General features: G+C 38.7%; 1 protein-coding gene across 1 annotated transcript in view; it reads left to right on the top strand.

Annotated features, from left to right (window-relative positions):
- SNX6 (sorting nexin 6) overlaps positions 1-19644 on the top strand; it is a 33370-nt gene extending 13726 nt beyond the window's left edge. The window contains exons 3-14 of the mRNA XM_089522096.1: positions 370-474; positions 946-1056; positions 4064-4185; positions 5581-5704; positions 6999-7094; positions 8671-8776; positions 9567-9642; positions 11896-11935; positions 13160-13246; positions 14142-14301; positions 15075-15160; positions 18958-19644. Coding sequence (XP_089378222.1) covers positions 370-474; positions 946-1056; positions 4064-4185; positions 5581-5704; positions 6999-7094; positions 8671-8776; positions 9567-9642; positions 11896-11935; positions 13160-13246; positions 14142-14301; positions 15075-15160; positions 18958-19011 — 1167 coding nt within the window. The 3' untranslated portion in view covers positions 19012-19644. The remainder of the gene's footprint in view (positions 1-369; positions 475-945; positions 1057-4063; positions 4186-5580; positions 5705-6998; positions 7095-8670; positions 8777-9566; positions 9643-11895; positions 11936-13159; positions 13247-14141; positions 14302-15074; positions 15161-18957) is intronic.
- Positions 19645-22046: the final 2402 nt, after the last annotated feature.

The following is a 22046-nucleotide window of genomic DNA, read 5'->3' as shown; positions in this document are numbered from 1 at the left end:
GTAGGAGGAAGGAGAAGGAGGAGGGGGAAACAAATCACCCAAGGAAGCTAGCAAGCTGCTTGCAAGCTTTTGCTGAGTGACTTGATTTCTAACCCAGCGTCTTGGGTTTATGTCTTTTTTTTTTTTTTGTAAAAATAATAAATTTAAAAAAGGGTCAGGGAGTAGCAATCCCACACCAGCTGTATAAATGAGTATGCAAGAGACCATGGCAAACCCAAGAGTGGTACCCCCCTTTTCTCCCCCTCCCCTGCAGGAGAAGGGCCCGATTGGGTGTCACCCCTCTTCTGTTTTAATTTAATTGTAAAGTGTAATTTAACTTATTTTAATCTCATTTTATGGCTCTTAATAAAACCATTGATCTTTCTTTAGCTTAGAGCAGTCACTGTAGATCTTCAAACAGATGCTGCCTTGCAAGTGGACATTTCAGATGCTCTAAGTGAGAGGGACAAAGTGAAATTTACTGTCCACACAAAGGTAAACCATACTGTTTGTTCAACTTTCTATTTATAAAAGGGGGAAAAAAGTTTAGCATCCAAGGCTGCAAGTACACCATTTGGATGTCAATAAGATTTAATTATGTGTAATAGTTATTTTAAGATCAGAATGACATGCACATGGTTTTTAAAAAAGTCATGTAAGCAAAGAATTCACTTTGTATATTATTCAAAAGTTGATTTGGATTGCAGATATATATTTACGCACACACACAAATTGTCAAATATTGTTACACTTCCATTTTGATTTTTGATGTCATTCTATGTCTCATAAACAGAGCTACAAGATCATACTTTAAGAGATTTCTCTATAAACTTTTAAAAATAAAAAACCCTATGCATTTTTGGTTGCTTGATACTGTGCCTAGTTCATTGAGGATTTTTATATAGTAAAATTATGTGACAAACTTTTAATCTGATTTATTCATTCGACCTTTTTTTTGTTTTGCAGAGTTCTTTACCAAATTTTAAACAAAATGAATTTTCAGTTGTCCGACAGCATGAAGAGTTTATTTGGCTTCATGATTCCTTTGTTGAGAATGAAGACTATGCAGGCTATATTGTAAGTTCTTATTTTTTTTTTTAAAAAACTAGTAAGTTGAGTATCTGATTGTTGAAAATGCTGAATAACCATTACGTCTTGGTGATACTTGTGATCCATACCCATAGTTTCTGCATCTGTGTGGATGTCACTTACAGCAGAGCTTCAAAAGTAGTGCTTCACATGCTAGTTTCTGGCATATTTCCCTAAAATGGGGGTTACCATAAGTTGGAAACAACTTGACAACACAGAACAACAACAATTGTTTCTGGACCCAACTACTTCTTTTCACCTTTTTACCAGAGTTGTTATATGCTATTATGGTCCACATTGGGGCATGCACAAAATAATTGATGTTTACTGTTGATTGGTTTCCATCTTCCTCTGCTTCAGGAAAAAGCAGCAACTCTTCTGCATTCCTGAGTGAAATTTCTGTGCCAGAACTCTACAGTAGGCCAGTGTAGTTTCTGCTGTTTACATTTGTCAGATGCTACAGGTTGGACACCAGGGCTCAGGCTGATGCAGCCTTTGAGCAGTACTCTCCATGCTGACATGATGTGTGCCCTTCATTAATAAGTTAACTCAGTGGTTCCCTATCTTTGGTTTTCCAGACGTTTTGGCCTCCAGCTTCCAGAATTCCTCCCAATTGGCCAAGCCAACTGGGACTTCTAGGAACTGAAGTCCAAAACACCTGGAGGATCAAAGTTTGGGAACTACTGGGTTAACTTCCTTAGTCTACTATTGTGTGTTAGAATCATAGAATTGTAGAGTTGGAAGAGACCACAAGGGCCATCCAGTCCAACCCACTGCCATGCAGGAAATCTCAATCAAAGCGTCCCCGACAGATGGCCATCAAGCCTCTGTTTAAAGACCTCTAGGGAAGGAGACTCTACTACACTCCGAGGGAGTGTGTTCTACTGTTGAACAGCCCTTACTCTCAGGAAGTTCCTCCTAATATTGAGGTGGAATCTCTTTTCCTGTAGCTTGTGTCCATTGTTCCGGGTCCTATTCTCTGGAGCAGCAGAAAACAAGCTTGCTCCCTCCTCAATATGACATCCCTTCAAATATTTAAACAAGGCTATCATATCACCTCTTAACTTTCTCTTGGCCTGGCTCCCCTGTGGGAGGGCTTGGTACCCCTTGAAAGTGAGTCTTTTTCCTGCCTATGGTCCTAGTAGGATGCTCTTTTTAGAGTCAGACGTATTTCTTCGTCTTGTGAAGTGTTGCTGTTCATTTTACCTGCAGAGTTTTTTCCTTGGCCTCGAACCATCACCTCTCCTTCCTGCCTTCCTTCCTGCCTTACCAGTTGCTAGTATGAGAACTGGGCTCCCTTGATCTGTGGGACCAATGTTGGGAGAGGAGGCCAGGATGACAGTGGAGGGTTACCCCACCCTCTTCGCAGCCTGCACTGGGACCGGGAGCACAGCAGGTTGATCTGCTGCATCTGGAGGGAGATAATGGGGCACAGCCAGGGAAGGGGTTTACCCTCTGCATTGCTGAAGATGTCCAATTTCTCCACTCAGTCCGTTTAGGGCCAGGGGACTTGGAGGCATAACCGGCTTCAGTCACAACGCAGGGGCAGTAAGTATGACCTACCCCCTCCCTGCCAGGCTGCCATCTGGTCACTTTTATAAGGGTAATTTTCACCCAGGCAGGGCCTCCTGCCTCAAGGTTTATGGACTGACAGAGATTGAGAGGGAGGACACCCATTTTGGACTCCAGTGTTCCCCAAGTGTCAGTTACACCACAAACTGGGTGCTCCCGATGCTATTACAGGCAAGCAGTGTGTCCTTTCTATTGAAAGTTATTCTGCTTTAAGTCAGTTGTGATAATGATACTCAAAGTTGATGGTCCAGGGACTGATGCAGGTTCATGAATAGCTGCTCCCTGGCAAGTTTCCAGGAAAGAAAGAAAAAGAAAGAAAGAAAGAAATAGTTGTAGCCAATGGGTAAAAATATAGTACGAGACATAGAATCATAGAATCGTAGAGTTGGAAGAGACCACAAGGGCCATCCAGTCCAACCCCCTGCCATGCAGGAACTCTCAATCAAAGCATCCTCGACAGATGGCCATCCAGCCTCTGTTTAAAGACCTCCAGGGAAGGAGACTCCACTACACTCCGAGGGAGTGTGTTCCACTGTTGAACAGCCCTTACTGTCAGGAACTCCCTGGCACATTTAGGAAAGAGCCCTGCTGGTACCCCACATAGATGGCTTAAGAAGCACTGGTTTATGAGACATTCTGTCTGAGAACTAGAAAACTGGATTATCACAGAAAGGCTTCAGACGGTATGGCTTTTAACATAATATGTTACTAATTGCCTTAAAAACAAAAGAAAATGTAGTCTTTATGAGGAAATGGCAAGTAATCTGAGGTGAAGGAATCTATAACATAATTTAGTGTTGTCTTCTAATTAAGTGATTAAAAAAGGCATTACTGGGGCTTCCAAATAAGATCCATCAACTGGTCAACATGAGAATATTTACATTTTTTTTAACATCACAGTTGTGTTTTCTTTAACTGAAATATCAGACAACGTCTTCATATCACTTCATCTCCTGTACCTTGGTGCCTAATTTTCTTGAAGTTAATATGCATTTCATGGTCTTTGTACTCTATAGCAAAATAATTCTTGGTTACTACAAATAGTTAACTAGCTTCAGGCTATGTGTAAAGATATGACTAATTACTTTGTATTGTGATTAATCTGAGTAAGTAGTTGGGACTTCTTGAAGTTCAGTTGGTTGCTCTTAATTGCAACAGCCAAGAATTATTCCTATTTGAAATTCTTATTATATCATGCTTTTGAGGATGTGATATTGTGATTTTAGGAATTATTAGGAATACAGTATAAGGGATGGTTATAATTTAAAATCAGCAGCTAGAGCAGTGGGTGCAGCAGACTCTTTTAAAATAAATTGAGTAGCATGGAAAGAAGAGATGGTGTCTATGTGCTTAAGCAGCTTAGAGTATCCTTTTTTATTTTCACAAAGACTCAAGACTATTTTCTGATTGATTCACTTGTCAGATTCCACCAGCACCACCAAGGCCTGATTTTGATGCTTCAAGAGAAAAATTGCAGAAGCTTGGTGAAGGAGAAGGATCAATGACTAAGGAAGAGTTCACCAAGATGAAGCAAGAACTAGAAGCGTATGTGCATGTTTTCATTGTTTCTGTCATATCAGCTTTTCCAGTACTTCCTAATAATTTCACAATAGTTTCTGTGAAATATTTCCTGAATTATTAAAAGGAAAATTGTACACATTAATGATCAAAATGCTGGGACATTTGAAGTGGGGAAGATAATCACTAATAATTGTAGTAATTGTTAAAATCAATGTGATAATCAAATTACGTTGAAACACATGGGGAACCTGGTGAATTTGCTATAGAGTTTGAAACTGTCAGTTGAAGTAATAGATTATTAGGATGAGAGATACTGAATTACCCCAAGACCAACCACTGAGCAGACAGGGCAGGATAACATGGGCCAAGCCTGTGCTATGCTGGCATGGGTGTCAGTCGAGATTTTTGGAACACTGTCTTCCTTTTGAAACTGGTTGGATGCTTACTGCTTGGTGGTGCAGGGAGGGGCAGGTATTTACACTCCTGCTTGCCCCTGTGCAAAGGAGCCGCTACCACTCTGCACTCCTTACCTTACACTGCCATTGCTGTTAGTGACAAGACCCCTGTTTCTTTGTCAGATACACTGATGAGGGTCTTCTCACTAATGGCAATGCTGAAGTAAGATAAGGGGCACATGAGGCTGTCTGTTCTGCCTGGATTTGCATGTGGTTTCCACAAAATTTCATGGCAAATGACAGATCATTTTGACTTATGTTATGGCCCCTTTGACCTGGAATTGGGCAGGATCTATTGGATTCATGTCAGGTCTGCTGGATCCTGGCCTGGTCTCGGCCCAGGGCTAATGGCCAGGAAAGAGCAGCTTCCAGCCAGTTCAGGAGTAGGGCGTGCAAATGATACACGCTCCTGGAGCAGCCAGAAGCTGCACTGTGGCTGCCTGAAAAAGTGCTCCTTGCCAGTGGGCCATTCAGGGCAGGGGCAGTGGCCAGCTCTGGGACCACAGTGTGGTCCTGGGCTGGAGTGGCTAGAGGTTACCAGTCTGCTTCGCTACAAAATTTCATTCTATTTTAAAATTTCTAAAGGCTTCCAAAATTTTTCAGACAAAAAGAAATCTTAAATTGTCATTGAACAGAACAAGCTTCAGAATTGACTTGCTTTTTACATAGTCTGCCTTACATAGTTTGCCTTTAAGAGAAAGTTAACATTTTTGGCCTCAGTCTAGTTGCTGACTAATAGGACAATGCTTACATAAATCCCATGGTTCTCATTTAGTTGGAGTTAGCAATTGGACTTAGACAATTAACAACAGATTTAATCTATATTGTATTGTCTTTGTAGTGGTGTTGAAGCATACTTCATTAAACTAATTTTGATCTTCTGTTGCAGTTTTCTAAATGAAATGTATTCTTCATGGAGAAATGTTATTTGCGAGATAAAATAACCTTGCTTTTTTTTCTGTAGTGAGTATTTGGCAATCTTCAAGAAGACAGTAGCCATGCATGAAGTCTTCTTGTGTCGTGTAGCAGCTCATCCCATTTTGAGAAAGGATTTAAATTTCCATGTCTTTCTGGAGTATAATCAGGATGTGAGTACTGAAATGAATGTAGTTTGTGTAGACCCACCAAAGCACAATACATTCTTGATATTTAAAAAAATAGTATGTGTGCTGTTCCTTAAAATGTTATATGTAATCTTCTCCCTACTATGTATCTTTGGGTATAAATTGTAGATAATTTTTAATTATATCCTGGCATTCTCTCAGTAGGAGGAGGTCAGTGTATGTGTGGGGTGGGGATGACACCATGATTTAAGACACTGGGTAACACCAGCCCTAGTGAGGCCACTGCCCATTACCACTTCCTTTCATAATACTAGATTATGTAGTGGAGTTCCCGATTGGTAGTAGATCCAGAGATGTAGCTGCACTTAACATTTATATCAGTTTCATACCAGTTTAATTTTCATGGATCTATCCTAAGGAATCTTGGGATTTATAGTCTCGGGGACACTAGAACATCCTAATAGAGAATTCTAAGTATTTCAGCAAAGTACATCTCAGGGTGTCTTTTGGGTGAGCTGTGAAACTGATATACTGTAACTGCATAGTGCAGATACATCTCAGAACTACTTCAAACAAACATAGGCCCAGTACAGACTGGTGCTTTGCACCGGTCTGGGGCCAAAAGTAGGGCTTGGGAGAGCGGAGCATCTGCATGTTTGTGCCATTTTGGTGTGCCGCCATTTACACTACGCTGTGACGATAATGTGGCACATGAGGGACGTCACAGCGCCACTCCAGGGTGCTTATGGTGCCTCGGCAACAGCGAGAAAGGAGCTGTGTTTCGTGTCTTCTTTTTGGAGTGGATGGTTGCCGTGCAGGGTGTGTGCCGCGGCAACGATCCAGGGGAGAAAGGGGTGGCCGCTGTCCGCCTCTTTCTCCCAGTCTGTATAGGCCCTTAATTAAATTATGGGACACACTGACTCAAGGTGTGGTAATGGTTTTAAAGAGGGAATTGAAAAATAACTAATAGTCATAATGGCTTTGTGTATTAAATTGAAGCTTGTGCATTGTAGTTTATTGTGGTGCCAGAACTCTGACAGAGAAGGCTAAACGTTTCATGAAACTACAGTTTGCAGAATTTCTTAGCATTGAGCCAGGGCAGTTAAAGCGGTCTCAAACTGGATTATTTCTGCAGTATGTTTCGAACTGAGCTATGACAACTCAATGTTGGAGCAAGTGAAAATGACAATCACAAATAGGCAGAAATGAAAATGTTTTTGCAGGCAGTTTTCTATTGCAATTTCTGATTTTTTTCTGACAATCAGATAGTACTTATCTTTTCAAAAGTGACATAATTTGCTTTGTTTCTGTGTTTCAGTTGAGTGTCCGTGGGAAAAATAAAAAAGAAAAGCTTGAAGACTTCTTTAAAAACATGGTTAAGTCTGCAGATGGTGTCATTGTTTCAGGAGTGAAGGTGATTAGCCATTTTAAGTCTACTTAAGCCTATCTCGTTTGCGAGTGGTCAACTGATCAGTCATGGAAACTATGGCAGGATAACACCAAAAAGCTGAGATATTTTTTACAGATACTCCAAGAGTAATTTGCAGAATATCTCCATTTTCAGTGTGACTCACATTTTTTTAGCCACATAATGGTATTGAGCAACCTATTTCTCCATTGCTTCTGGGTGGGTCTTTGGAACCATGGTATTCTGGAAGGTCTGTCTTGGAAAATTGCATGTGCCATAGGAGAAGTAATTTTCTAAACCAGCTTTTCAGAACTCCATGGCTCTAAGGACCCACGCAGAAGCCAGGCATGAGAGAAATAGGTCTCTCAAAGCTATTAGCCTTTTGTAGTTTTTTGTGGGTTTTTCGGGCTATGTAGCCATGTTCCAGAAAAGTTTCTTCCTGACATTTCACCAGAAACTTTTCTAGAACATGGCCACGTAGCCCAAAAAACTCACAAAAAACTATGGATGCCGGCCATGAAAGCCTTCGACTTTACACTAGTAGCCTTTTGTTCCCAATGAAAATGGTAACTTTTCCTGCATTCCCTCACTACCACAGTGCAAATGTGGAACAAGTAACTAATAGTATAACAGGTTTATGCTAGTTATAGACCAACAGGATTCTGGACAAATAAAATCAATTATACAATCATAAAACATAGATTGTTTTTTCTGCTGTGTCGAAGAAGCTTGAAATACTTGAAAGAAAAAAAATTTAAACTGGCAAAGAAAAGACTATAAAGCTAGTGCCGGTGCTCTTTATGTCATCAGCACCTGGCAGAGCTATAGAGGGAATCTGTTCTTAATCCAAAGGCTTTATAATCTGAGACTTTGGGGCAGGAAGAGGAAGAGAGATAGGTAAGTTTTGGATGAGAAAGAAATGATTTTTTTTTGTTGATTACTGTGGATAAAAGTGTTCATATTCTGATATAGTTGCTGTTGATATGGAGCCTGGCAGGTATTTAAAAATCTAATTGGCCACTAGTTCCACATGCTCAGTAATAAAGGAGTCTGCTGCATCTGCCATCCTTTGGAAAGCAGAACTTTCTGGTGTCCCTTATGTAAAATGCCTTTACCTGAGGATACTCTCCCAAATGATGGATCTGATACTCTCTCAGGTGCCAAATGAAGACACTTTTTATTTTTTCACCATACATTACCTATGCAAGCTGATTGTAATACAATGATTTGAATTGCTTGCTGTTGTTTTTCAATTGCTTTACCTGAAGTTTATTCTGCCATTTTTTACTGAATTTTTTAATACCATTTTTAGAATTGTTACTCTGGGAATTGCAGTTAAACCAAAGGGAAGCATAGAGATATTCAAGAAAATTTGTCTTGTTGCATTTTGTTGCCTTCTATCCTTTTAAGGCCTGGGGTGCATTTGACATAGCTACTCCTAAGACCACATGTTTTTTTTTCCTTCTGACTTCTTGCTTATCCATTGGGGCAATTGTACTTTGTCCTTAATGAAGAGTCAATAAATAATTCCATTTCTGAAAAATGTAGTATTTTTTTTCTACAACTGTCTGCTGCCATGCAGGATGTAGATGACTTCTTTGAACATGAAAGAACATTCCTAGTAGAATACCACAATCGTGTCAAGGATTCTTCTATGAAATCTGATAAGATGACAAGATCCCACAAAAGTAAGTTTGTTTTTCTCTATGGAAAGGCCATTTTGGATGGCATTAAAAAAATAAGAACATACACCCAAAAACTACAGTTCTGGGCAAGGGTAACAGATACCTATAAATTCAGGAGGATTAAGATGAGGAGTTAAAGGTGAAGGACAGAACTCTCTTGCTTCCTGGTTTTTCTGCACCCTCATTGCTGAGTTCCCCAGTCTTAAACAGAAATTGTTTGAACCTTTTTTTTCCAGATCTTACCAGTTAAGAGGCAGACTAAGGATGGAATTGTCAACCACCCAAAATGTGCACTTGCCTCCAAATCCTCTAGGTGACCTGTGGTGCACATTACAAATAAATATTTGTTGTTGTGTGCCTTCAAGTCATTTCTGACTTGAATGGTGGCCCTAAGGCAACATTGTCACAGTGTTTTCTTGGCAAGATTTGTTCAAAGGAGATTTGCCATTGCCTTCCTTGAGTCTAAGAACTGAAAGAGGGTGACTTGTCCAAGGTCACCTAGAGGATTTCTGTGGCTGAGTGGGGGAATTTGACCCCTGACCTCCCAGAGTCCTAGTCCAGGACTCAAACCAAGATACTATGCTCATCTCACACCTAAACCTATATACTTCCTAACAGGGGCTATCTACAGAATAGAACTTAATTTAGTTCTCTGTATTGATGATTTGCTGCCATGGGTCCTACAACTAATGTAAAATAATTTTTTTATAGTACCCTTTGTGTATTGCATGTCTTGGAAACATCTTTTGGCTCAATAGAATAAATTGAATTTTATGTGCCTTTTCTTTTCCAGATGTTGCTGATGATTGCAATAGAATTGGTTCTTCATTGTACGCATTGGGAACACAGGACTCCACTGATATATGCAAGTAAGTTTTTTAAAATTATATAACATGAAGAAGTTAGAACACAAGATTTTGTATGTTGTATCTAGATAATATCAGTGATGCTTGATTTCCTTAAAACAATTTTTTTTTAAAAAAAAAATCTCCCTTCTAATCCTACTTTCTTTTTCCTTAATGAAGGTCTGGAATATTAATACATTTTTAATAGAACGAGGAATTAATGCAAGGTGTTGTATTGTTGACTTTTTCAGGAAATGAAAGTGAAATATTATTATCTGAATAGAGAAGCTATACCACATGGAGTGATACCAAATGTGTTTACATTTTCTTTCAAAGAATATATATTAATGTCCCTTAAAGTAGGCATGATGCATTAGACTATTGAAAATATTTGAACATGATCAATATGCACTTATTATGAAAAGTTGTTTTGATTTACTGTATTGACAGCAACCTCACTGTTTCCATATAGTTGAAAACAAGGGTAATACAACCAAATGGGGAATCTGGGCTAAATTATCCAAGGCTAATGATAATGATGATGAAAGTTTTGGAATTTTGGTTTAGAACATCATTCTGGCAGTGCATTTTCTTGGCAATAGCATAATTGTATATCATGTCTTTTAAGTTTCTGTTTCCCAGTTAGTCCCCCCTTTTAATATTTAATTGCTATAATGTTGATGCATTTTACTTGTTTGTGATAGATGTCTGTCTCTGGCCTTCAACTGAATAATAAAAGACCAGTTGTACTACATTTTATTATGCTTGTTCCTCTCCGGGCCTCTTTGGATTGCCATCTTGGACATCTGCAAAGTGGTCAAACCTAGTTATAGGCTTTTTGATAATCTCTAAGATTTCAGTCTATTTACACAGTGCTCTTGCTTCTTCTAAAAGCGTTTTCTATCTTGGTCCTTCCTACTGAGAACAAGCTTTCCTTGCTTGTGGAGGAAGCTTTGCCTAGCTCTGTGCTTTCTTCAGACCTGCATCAGATAGTCTTCCCAGGAGGAAGCAAGTAGGCATTTCCATCCTGCCTACTTAAGTCAAAGTTTGCCTTCAAACAGAACAAGATTAATAATGCATTATTTATTGGGCTGCTAGCAATATAAGGCAGTTTATTATCTCCACCCTTTCTTTATCTAGGAAATAGCATGTGGTAATTTCTGTTTATTTAACAGGGTGTAAACAAAGCCCTGTTTCTCCAATAACTGAAAATGAAAATAGTCTGCATCAAGATGCCTGTATATTGCAAACCAAATTGCTGGGTGATTTTTTTGTTGTTTGTTTGGTTTTGCATCTAAAGGAGACTTGCTGTTTTGCTGTTTGACCTCACAGTTTAGACATGTAAGCCTTCCAGTTCGGTTTATTTTTCCATTTACAGTAAGTCACAGCAGCAAAACACTTAGTAATAAAACTACTAAGATATGAAAAGTAACTAATGCAAATCTAGCAAATTTGCCAGAGTGAAATCTTTTTAAAATACTGTTCCCATAGTCTTTATTTTCTGAAGTGATGTTTAACCCTCACTTATTAGATTTGCCTATAGTAAACCTGAAATGAGGTGGGCAGCTAATAGGGCAGAAGCTACAGCCTATCTTGATGGAAATGAATTTTAGCAGTTTTTATTTCTCTCATGTTTTTCTTCAAAATACTAGGCCAAAGCAATTGAAAGCCAATATCTTGGTAAATTTTCTACTGTATGCAAAGGGATCTTGTAGCGCCTCCTTGTCCTGAAGATTACATACAACTTGAAAGTTTGAAACTCTAAAATGACAATATTTACATCTTAGCTAATACATTTGAAAAAGCTGTTGCTGTAGCCTCTTGATAAAATTCTGTTTTTTAAAATGCAGTCGAGAGTTGGTGTAGCATAGTAATTACCGTCAGAAAATCAGTGGTGGGTTTAGTGTGCAATGGGATTAGAGAGATTTAGGGCAGATTCCCATTCAATCATAATGTTCACTTGGTGATAGTAGGCCAGTCAATATCAACTTAATCTATTTTACAGTAGCATTGTAAGAATAATATGGGGAGTCAGGAGAGATCACTATACATCTTCATATTCCTTATAGGAAAGAATTTAAGCACGCTAAAGAAGTAAATTGTAAATTTGTAAGCATTCTGAATAGACTGATCTTTACTCAGGAATCAGGGTTTATATAAGTAATTAGTTTGCTAATTACTCACATTTTCAAAAACCCATTTGTATGAAGCTGTAAAATCAAAATGGAAATGATTTCTGGAACACAGATATAAAATAAAAAACGTTTTCCATTACAGATTTTTCCTGAAAGTATCAGAGTTGTTTGACAAAACAAGGGTATGTATTATGGGAAATGAGATTACATTCAGTTTTTAGGTACAGTTATAGTCATCCCTCTGTGTCCACAGATTCTTTACCTATGGATTCAAGGATCCACGGCTTGAAAAAATTCCAAAAAATATATAAATTCCAAAAAGCAAACCTTGATTTTTCATTTTATATAAAGGACACAATTTTAATATCCATTGTATATAATGGGACTTGAGCATCCACGGATTTTGATATCCACAGGGGAGTCTGGAACTAAACCCTAGTGGATACCAAGGACCCACTGTATTTGGTTTTGATTTTTGGTATCAGATATGCAGATAGATTTGTAGTGTCTTCTGGTACATAATGGCAGTTCATAATAAAACTTTATTTATATCCTGCTTTTTGTGAAAACAATCAAAGTGGCGTACAGCATATTAAAAACATACAACAATATGTTTGGAATGTGTTTGGAATGTATTTAAGTACTTTGAGGAAAAAAAGTTGCTTTCAAATAGTTTTGCATTTTTGTATGTTTGACCTTAGTATAGTTCTGATTGTGCATTTTATTCAAGGACAATGTACTGTCTTTGAACAAACAACCAATTCATGTGAGAGATGGTACACCTTAAACAAATGGAAGTATTTTTGGGGTAGGAAATGTTGGGAAGTGTGGCATCAGTAGTGGTTGTCATGCAAGATTGTAAAATATTGGTCTGGACCAGATGAATTTACAGGAAATTTAATTTTAATCACACTGAAATTAGTAAGACTTCAATGGCTATCTTATCCTACTGATTTCAGTGGGAGCCAAATTGAACTCAGGCTCGCTCCTGCCATTAATATATATCTCTACTTTGTATTTACATTAAATGTACAGTAATGTACAGTTGAACTTTGATGTCTTCATCTTGTTGTGTGCTGATTTCCAACAAAGTCTATGTTGGGATCCCAGATTGATATGATGAGATTACAGTATGAATAGTGTTAAGCATAAAAATCCCATGTACCATTTGACAACTCTTTCCTGATTTCCTCCATATTCTGGATTCTTTCCAGGTTGTCTCTGGTTCATTGCAGCATAAAGTCAGCTGTACAGTGACACCGTGGGTTTTATATATTTTCATGCATTCTGTATTTTGATATTCAAATAAAAATGACTACGCATGGTGACTGAAGCACTCTAAATATAATCTTCTGGTTATTTTGCCCAGAGTTTTGCTTCTGACATGCTTTTTTTTTCTGGTTTAGAAAATAGAAGCACGTGTGTCTGCTGATGAGGACCTTAAGCTTTCAGATCTTCTAAAATATTATCTAAGAGAATCACAAGCTGCAAAGGTAAATGTATATTTTTCTTTTAGGAACTTGGTTTTAAAAAAGGACATTATGGAGGACATTCAGAGAAAATTACTGAATTAGAAGAATCATTTTTAAAAAGTATTTCTGTTATCAGATAATTACCAAGTAGTAACATAATGTGAAATATTGCTTGATTCCGTAATAAGTTAGTGTTTTTGAAATTTTGTGAAGATGAAGAGTTGAGCAATAAATTATTTCATAGTCTAGTGATCCAGAGCAAAGTTCTATCTTTTACCTACAGCAGACCCATTGAAATGTTTGGGATTTGCTAGTCTTGGCTAAAGTCCTGTCGATTTTAATGGGTCTTCTTCAAATGGATTAACATTGGATTTAGCCCCTAAAAAGGAGATAATACTGTGAATAACTTTTGCCTTTGGCAGCATGTGTGTGTGTGTGTGTGTGAGGGAGGGAGGGAGATGCAGCAATACTTTCTCATTTGTAATACCACAAAAACATTTTTTTTAAAAAGGTTGGAGCTCCGAAAATCCCTGTGCCATAGACATGTAGAAATAGTGCCCTCCTCCCACTTTAGCCCTTCTATATGCAAACCCCCCCTCCATAGGGTCCATTGGTCTTAGGGAATGTTTAGGGTGTAGCTGCTAAAAGGTGGAGCAAAAAGTATCCCCTTGTTTAATTAGAATTAATTTCATGCTAGGATTGTTCCATTTTGAAAAAGGAACAGTTGGATTAGTCATACTTTAGCAATTGCTTGTTTTCTGTTTCAGTTCTTCCTCAGCAAAGTAGCCTGTCAGTTTCATGTTAGAAAGAAGAACTTGCATGAAAAAAGCTTCTTTGAGTTCATTAAAAACAAACTTTAATCTTATTAAAACAAGAATAAAAATGCTAGAAATAACACTTCTATTACTTTTTCTAGGATCTCTTGTATAGAAGATCAAGGTCATTAGTAGATTATGAAAATGCTAACAAGGCACTGGACAAAGCAAGAGCAAAGAACAAAGATGTGCTGCAAGCAGAAACTACTCAGCAGATTTGTTGTCAGAAATTTGAAAAAATATCTGAGTCAGCAAAACAAGGTATTTGGACAGTCTTGACACTTGGAAAATCAAAGGGTTTAAATTATGCAGCTTTCTGTCCTTTCAAATATAAATGGATTAGAAGAAATATTGTTTTTCTTTTATAAAAAATAAATCCTTTTAAAAATACACATTGGTGCACAGAAAACCCTAAAGATAATTGTTCAGTACATTCTAATTGTTCCCATATGAAAATGCTTCTGTAAAAAAAATTGATACATATGTGAGTCAGCTCTCAGTGAATCTATAGGTCATTCTTGTAAGGTATTACACTGATGTAGTCAGCAGAATGAAAGATCTTAAAATGCAACTGAAATCAGTCTAGTATATCTCATTTGAAAGGCTGACTTCAATTTCCTATCCTGATTGAAGGCTGGTGAGCAGTTGTAACTGAGAAAGGTTTGAGCCAATTAAATTGGTTCTTTATTATGTATAAGAGATAGAAAAAACTGTTCCCATCTGAAAAACTCTGCACCGTGGTGCCTTCCCTCATCTGGTGCATTCTGGATATTTTGCATTGCAAACCAATCATCTCTACCCAGAATGGTCTTGATGGGAGTGTAGTGTAAATCAGCTGGAGGGGAAGATTATAGTAACTAATTAGACGAACTACATGGTTGAAAGGTAAAACTTGTTGAATTTGACATCTCAGGAAATTGCATCCTTAAATCAGCATGCAGCTTTGAATGTAACATTGGGTTGTATGAATTCGGACCTCAAATTGTCTTAACATCAACATTTTATAAATGGAGTACCAATGTTTTCTTCTGCAGAACTTATAGACTTTAAAACTAGAAGAGTTGCTGCATTCCGGAAGAATCTAGTAGAACTGGCAGAATTGGAACTGAAGCATGCTAAGGTGGGATAATATTTTTCCTTACTGCTTGTCCACTTTGTAGTATAGAAGCTCAGAATAGCAAAATATGGTTTAGTGCAAGAGCGTGGAACATACTGGATTCTATATTTTAGAATGCAGTTTCCATGTACCCCAGCCAGCATAGCCAGTGGTGAAATATGATGGAAATTCCTCCGCCTCCCAAATATTATTATAGAAGACCCATTGAGTGATCTTGGGCAAGACACATGCTCTCAGCCTCATCAGGGGAAAGTAATGGCAAACTTCCTCTGAATAAATCCTATCAAGAAAACCTCATGATCACTATAAGTTGGAAATGACTTGAAGGCACATAACATACACACACAAAACATCATCACCAACACTGTTTTATAGTAACAGAATATAGGAATTTTCAGTCTGAAACAATGACATAACTACTGTGCTTTTTAATTAAGTGTACAGTCCTATATGTCTTTGATGGCATATACATTCTGCCCACGGTATCCACAGGGATCCATTCCAAATCCTCCCCCCCCCAAGAATCTGCGGATGATCAAGCCCACGTTGTCCCAATGGTGGCATGGGGCTGTGGCTATGCCACGATTAGGACAGCTCCCATTGCCCTTTTGTGGCAGGTATACACAGCCATGCCGCCACTGGGGACAATGGAACTTAATGGCACGCACTACCACAGGACAACAGGGGCTGTCCCTAATGGTGGTGCTGCCATGTGCATGCACCTCCATTGGAGACAACATGGGCTTGCTATCTGTGGATGCTCAGATTCGATGATGGCAAGTCCATGGATACTGAGGGCTTGACTGTATTTCTGAATAAATTTTAAGATAATAGATGCAGCAAGTACTACTGAAATTAACCAAAGTACAGTCAGCCCTCCATATTCATGGCCTTGAGGCTCGTCCTTTTGATGGCCACTAATGCGGGCATTCCTCTTTCCTTTCCCTCCCTGATCACTCTCTGAGCAACCCAGGGAGAGATCAGGGAGGCTAAAGGTCTTTTTGGGGGTGAAGTCACCTGCCTTTCCCTCTCCAATCTCTTACTGGGCTGCCCCCAGAGTGATCAGGGAGGCAAAAGGTCTTTTGGGGATGAAGTCACCTCTTGCCTTTCCTCCGTAATCCCTCCCTGGGCTGCCTAGAAAGCAATCAGGGAGCCAAAGGGTCTTTTTGGGGTGAAGTCATCTCCTGCCTTTTCCTCTCCAGTCTCAGTCCAGGGAGTGATCCATCAGGGAAAGTGGCAGGGAGCCAGTTAAAGGGACGGGAAGGTGGGGAAAAAGGAGCACAAGCCCCTGATGCTCTTCCCCAACCCACCTCTCTTTAACTGGCTTCTGAGTGTGTGTGTGTGTGTGGGGATTATTCGTGGGGGTCTTGTTCCCCTAGCCTCCGCAAATATAGAAGTAGGACTGTATTCACATTCTAGCATAATAAATCTGCATTTATAATACCTCCTTTTATGGAGGAACTTACATGCTGTCTTCTTCATTGCACGTCTTTTTCTAGGCATAAGAACTAGGAATGCCTTCTTCAGGGCAGAGAAAGTGCTAAATTTGTCAGGATACATACACTCTATCTTCATTGATTTGCTGAGGGAAGGAGATCATGTATGGGGCCATCTTGATCACTATAGGGAGGGAGTCCTAAAGTCTGGGAGTAGCCACTGAAAAGACCCTTTCCCTTTTACCTAGCAAAAGACCCTGAGATGGTGTGAAAGAGAGAAGGGACTCTTCAGACAATCTTAGTCCTCTAATGAACTCATAAAGGAAGATACAGCTATTCATATACCCTGGACCTAAATGATACAGATTGAAGATCATAAGACCTGAGCAGGTTTATATGGGGAGATACAGTCTTTTAGATAATGTACACCTAAGCTCTCCAGGGCTTTATAGGTCATAACCAGCACTTTGGATTTAACTGAGCCCAGAAATGAGCAATAGCCAATGAAGCTTGTTTCAAGAAGCAAGTTATATGTTCCCTGTAAAGCCCTGGTCATCAGTCTAACTGCAGTATTTTGGACCTGCTTACGTTTCTGAAAAGTTTGAAAAGACAGCCCCATATAAAGTGTGTTACAGTAATCCATATAGAATATATTACCATGGGCAGAACTGATATCTTCAGAAACAGGCACAGCTGATGCACTAGCTTGAATTGTGCAAGCGTACTCCTAAAACCAGGTGCTTCAAGTTCATCCAGGAGTATATGCCCAAGTTGCAAACCTGATGTTTCAGGAGAAGTGTAACTTCATCCAGTACAAGCTGATCTGCCTAGTGACTGATCAAGAGCACCTTTATTTTGCCAAGAGTTTAACTTCAGTTTACTTATTCTTCTTCGATTCATTACTGAGAGCAAACACTGGTTTAGTATATAAGCAGCTTCCTTGGAGTATATGGAAAGGAGAGAGAGAGTAGAACATCATTAGCATACAAATGACATTGAACCTCAACACTCCAGACAACCTTTTCCAGCAGTTTCACATACATGTTAAACAATATGGGAGACAAAACGGAACCCTAATGGACACCACAGGTCAGGGTCCTAAGTGAATGTGCCCTCCAGGAACTAGAGGAGCCACTGTAGGACAATGCTCCCAAATCACATCTCAGAGAGGTGGCCATAGTCAGTGGAAACAGTTACTTGGAAAATGAGTTATACTGATTCAGACCATTGGTCCAGCTATCCCATTATTGTCAACTTTGGCTGACAGGGGCAGTCCAAAGTGTGGGAACAATTTTTTCCTAGTGCTGTTTTGGAGGTCCCTAGCATTACCTGGTAGTCTCCCATTCATGTACTAACCAGGCCCAGCCCTGGTTAGCCTCCAAAAGGAGACTAGATCAGGTGTATCACAATGGCAAAATAAGCATTCTTAGGTTGAACCATGATGTGTCAGTTGGGTTTTTGGTGCTTGCTAGTGTGGTTTGGTTCAGATACATGGTAGCTAGAAGCAGAACCCCCACCCACCCAAAGAAATAAAAGGAGAATGATTTCACAGGTTGGAGCTTGAAAATACATACTTGTTTCAAGAGTGTTCAGTGGCCTTCCTTGGGAGCAAAGAATATTTGTTGTTTTGACTTGTTTATGTGTCCTATATAACATGTATACAGGATATTCTTATTTCCAAAAAAGCTTCTTTGAATGAAGATGGTTTGAGTCAGTAGTCTCCTTCTCCATACAGACATATTTGTGGGCGTGGGTATGGATATGGGTATTCAAATAGTGGATTCCAGCCAGGTTGCTGGAACAGATATCTGCAGAGGGTTTTGCTGCAGCAGCTGCTAAATGCACTGAAGATTCAAAATACAGTCGGACCTTCTTATACATGGATTTTTTATACACGGATTCCAGCATACACGGTTTGAAAATGTTCCAAAAAAGTATAAATTTACCTTGATTTTCCATTTTTTATAAGGGACATCATTTTGCTATGTCATTATATTTAATGGGACTTGAGCATACACGGATTTTGTTATACACGGGGGATCTTGGAACCAAACCTCAGCGTATAACAAGGGTCCACTGTACAAGTGATTACAAGCTGCTTTCCTGAGATAACCTTGCATCTGTTTCTACCTCTCTTGAACATTTTGGTGCCTGCTTGTGGAAGAATTTAATACAAGGTCAGAATATATGCAACACTTTATTGCTTTTTGTGAAACCTTGTAAAGAATTAATGAGTACTTCCATAAAAATGTAATCCAGCTATTTAAGATATACTGATTTGCATATTAATTTAATATTCTAAATTTTGTACTGCAAAAGACCAACCAACGTACTAACTTCTGCTTGTTCTTTTTGCCACAACAGGGTAATTTGCAGCTGTTGCAGAGCTGTCTGGCGGTGTTAAATGGAGATACATAAACCAGATTCTATCTTCCCATTAACAAGGGCTGCCTTCTACTGGAGTTTACTTTATAACTTTGAATTAGCATTTACAACATGCTGGGATATGGTTGAGAAAGGACACATAAAACAAGCTCCCCTTTTTTTCTTTAAAAAAAGCATAAGCCCACCAGAGTAATTCCAGATTATATGAAGCAACAGCATATTTGTTGTTATACATAAATAGTCACACATTAATTTAATCACTGTATGCTCTTACTGTTCAGAAAACCAAACATTCTTGGTCCTCTCTCTCTTTTGTGTGTGAAAGTAGCCAATAGAATTATGTTCTTGTTTGAGGCTAGTATTATATATTGCTGTCATTTTTATTTTACTACCTTTGTAATTTCTGAAATTGATTTGAAACAAATCATTTCAAATTGATTAAATATTGCCACTAGGTGTTTGAATATTGTTGCTATAAATGATTGTATTGGTTATTCCACATAATGTTATCAAGCATTAACTTTTTTTTTCAAATAACAAACATTTCCTATAAATTTTGGAGCAAACTTTATGTAATCTTTATAATAATAGGATTTCAAAAGAAAAGCAAATGCATTAGAATGTTTGCCTTAACTTGTAGACTAATCTCGATTATTGTAAAATAAACTGTGAAATCAGTGACCTTTTCCTAAAATACTGTAGCATTGTTATCATTGTCTTGTAATTTTTAAAGCTGGTGAATTTGTAATTGTTCTCACTTTATACTCAGTTCTGTGTTTTCATAAATAATGAAATACATAATCCATTGTATGTAGTTAGGTCATGTGCTAAACCCAACACTATGCCAATGGACTTCAGCCCTTACAATGGGACAGTCCCCTACCCTCCACATACATCCTGTGTTTTTGATTCCTTTATTCGTCCTACTATAAAGGGAGGATTTCTGCCTTTAGAGAATAAGGGCTACTGAAAGCAACCTTACATAATTTCTCTGAACCCCCTTTTCACCCCTTTTTTACGTGGCTCCTGCTTTGTAGAAATATACTTCCAACACACTTTGACATCAACTTTAAAAGGAGAAGTCTGTGTGTGAAACAATGAAATCTTTAGAGGTTGTGAGTGGCATTTCCAAGCCTAGGGAAAAAACTTCCCCCATATAGGCTAAAAAGCCTGATGGATTTCAGCCTGTAGATATTCGCATCTAGAGGCTGTGCAAAGAATGTAAAAGACAATGCATGGATACAGTCATAGAATTTTACATTTAATGTTTAACACTTGTATGTTGCATATAAACTGTTGATACTTTAGAATCTGCAGAAATTTCTGATCAACAAATTTACTGGTTAATCAAAATGTGAATTGACGGTTTAAGAGTAGATATTGGAATGATCAGATAACAGAACTCTTGAATGTTGACTAGGCAGGAGGCAAGCAGAATACTGTATCTGAAAAACGTTTTTATACATATGGAGATCTTTCCTGGAAAGGAAACTAGAGTGGTTTTTTGAAGCCCTCGCACCTGTGATGTTAACAAATAGGCAGACTCTCTTCCACTTGCATAAAGGAGTTTTTAAGACATTTCCTTTTCGTCTGCCCCAGGATGCCCAACAGTCCAGTTGAATGTTACCAGTTTCCTTGAAATTTACTCAGAACACCAGACCTTTTCTGGCTATTTTTCACATGCTTCTATTGCCTGTAAATGATACTGGAGTCCTTTTGACCAGATATTTGTGAAAACTTAATGCAATGAACAAGCATTAACACTTAAAAATCTTTTATATTGGTTATACGTATTCATGTATTGTGCTTTACATTCTTTGTATAGTCTCTTGGGGAAAAAAAGCCTTAAAATATTTCTAAGACTAATATGTCCCATTTTGGTGGATTTCCAAGCCTAGACTTTGAAATCTACTGTATATTTTAAAGAACTGGAGAACTGCTAAGTTCTACTCCGGTCATCATTGTATCAGTAGTAGGAAGAGCTACACTAAAGCAAATGAATTCTCATTCTGGATGATAAAGATGGTAAGAAACGACAACCATGGGTAGAATAAAAGAGGAGAAAGAAGCATTGCATCAAGATTGTGGTGCAATGGATGAGGCCAGCTATTCTCTAGATCTCCCACTTGGCCAGGAGTTTGAATTTCTGAACTCCACATATCAGTAGCCTATTGGCAACCACCACTGAATTCAAGTACTGTACATATCACAGTGGGAGAGGCTATGCATTGTATGTAGTCCCTAACAAACTCAGTTAAAATGATGAAACAGCAGATGAAACAACCCCTCCCAAGCAATCACCACAATAGATTGTGCCAGATTACATGCAGGGGTAGCCTTGTTGGCCATTTAACAAATACGAAGAAAAAACCAATTGGTGATGCAGTGATGCCTTTATTGACCAACAGAAATGCACAATAAACTTGTTGCAAGCCTTTGAAGCTCCATGGGCTTCTTCATCAGGCAAGATGTTACAAACCAAACAGGAGAAAAAAGCCATTAGAGATGTTAGTCAGATGCCTAAATGTTGTTTCAACCAAGGTAAAACCATTTTTTCTTCCTAAATTTGGACTGAATTTGCATGTTTTACCTCTACACCACCCAAACGTTCCTGATGGGAAACATGGAGACTTCTTGGGGAACCCATTGTTCTCTGCCTACAAAGAGGCCTGTGACCTCACTGGAATGGAGACACATTGGATTGGAAAAGCGAGGTCCCTGTTGAGTCCATTTCCTGGACTCTGAAAGCTCCTTATTGCTGCATGGCCAGAAGGAGGAGGAGTCTGCCTGCAGAAGATATCCTCCCCAGCAGAACATCTTTACTAAGGACTGAAACAACATGCAAGCATCTGACTAACTGAATCATAGACTCCGAGAGTTGGAAGGGACCGCAAGGGCCATCTGGTCCAACCCCATTCTGCCATGCAAGAACTCACAATCAAAGCACCCCCAACAGATGGCCATCAAGCCTCTGCTTAAAAACCTCTAAGGAAGGAGACTCTTCTACACTCTGAGAGATTGGGTTTTTGTTTCCTTCTCCTGTTTGGTTTGTAACATCTTGCCTGATG

The sequence above is a fragment of the Sceloporus occidentalis genome, unplaced genomic scaffold (genome assembly GCF_023333645.1).
Source record: "Sceloporus occidentalis isolate IW3139 unplaced genomic scaffold, rSceOcc1.0.p SCAF_4, whole genome shotgun sequence".
NCBI lineage: Eukaryota > Metazoa > Chordata > Lepidosauria > Squamata > Phrynosomatidae > Sceloporus > Sceloporus occidentalis.
Note: the sequence above shows the minus strand (reverse complement) of the source record. Positions and strands in the feature narration are given on the sequence as shown.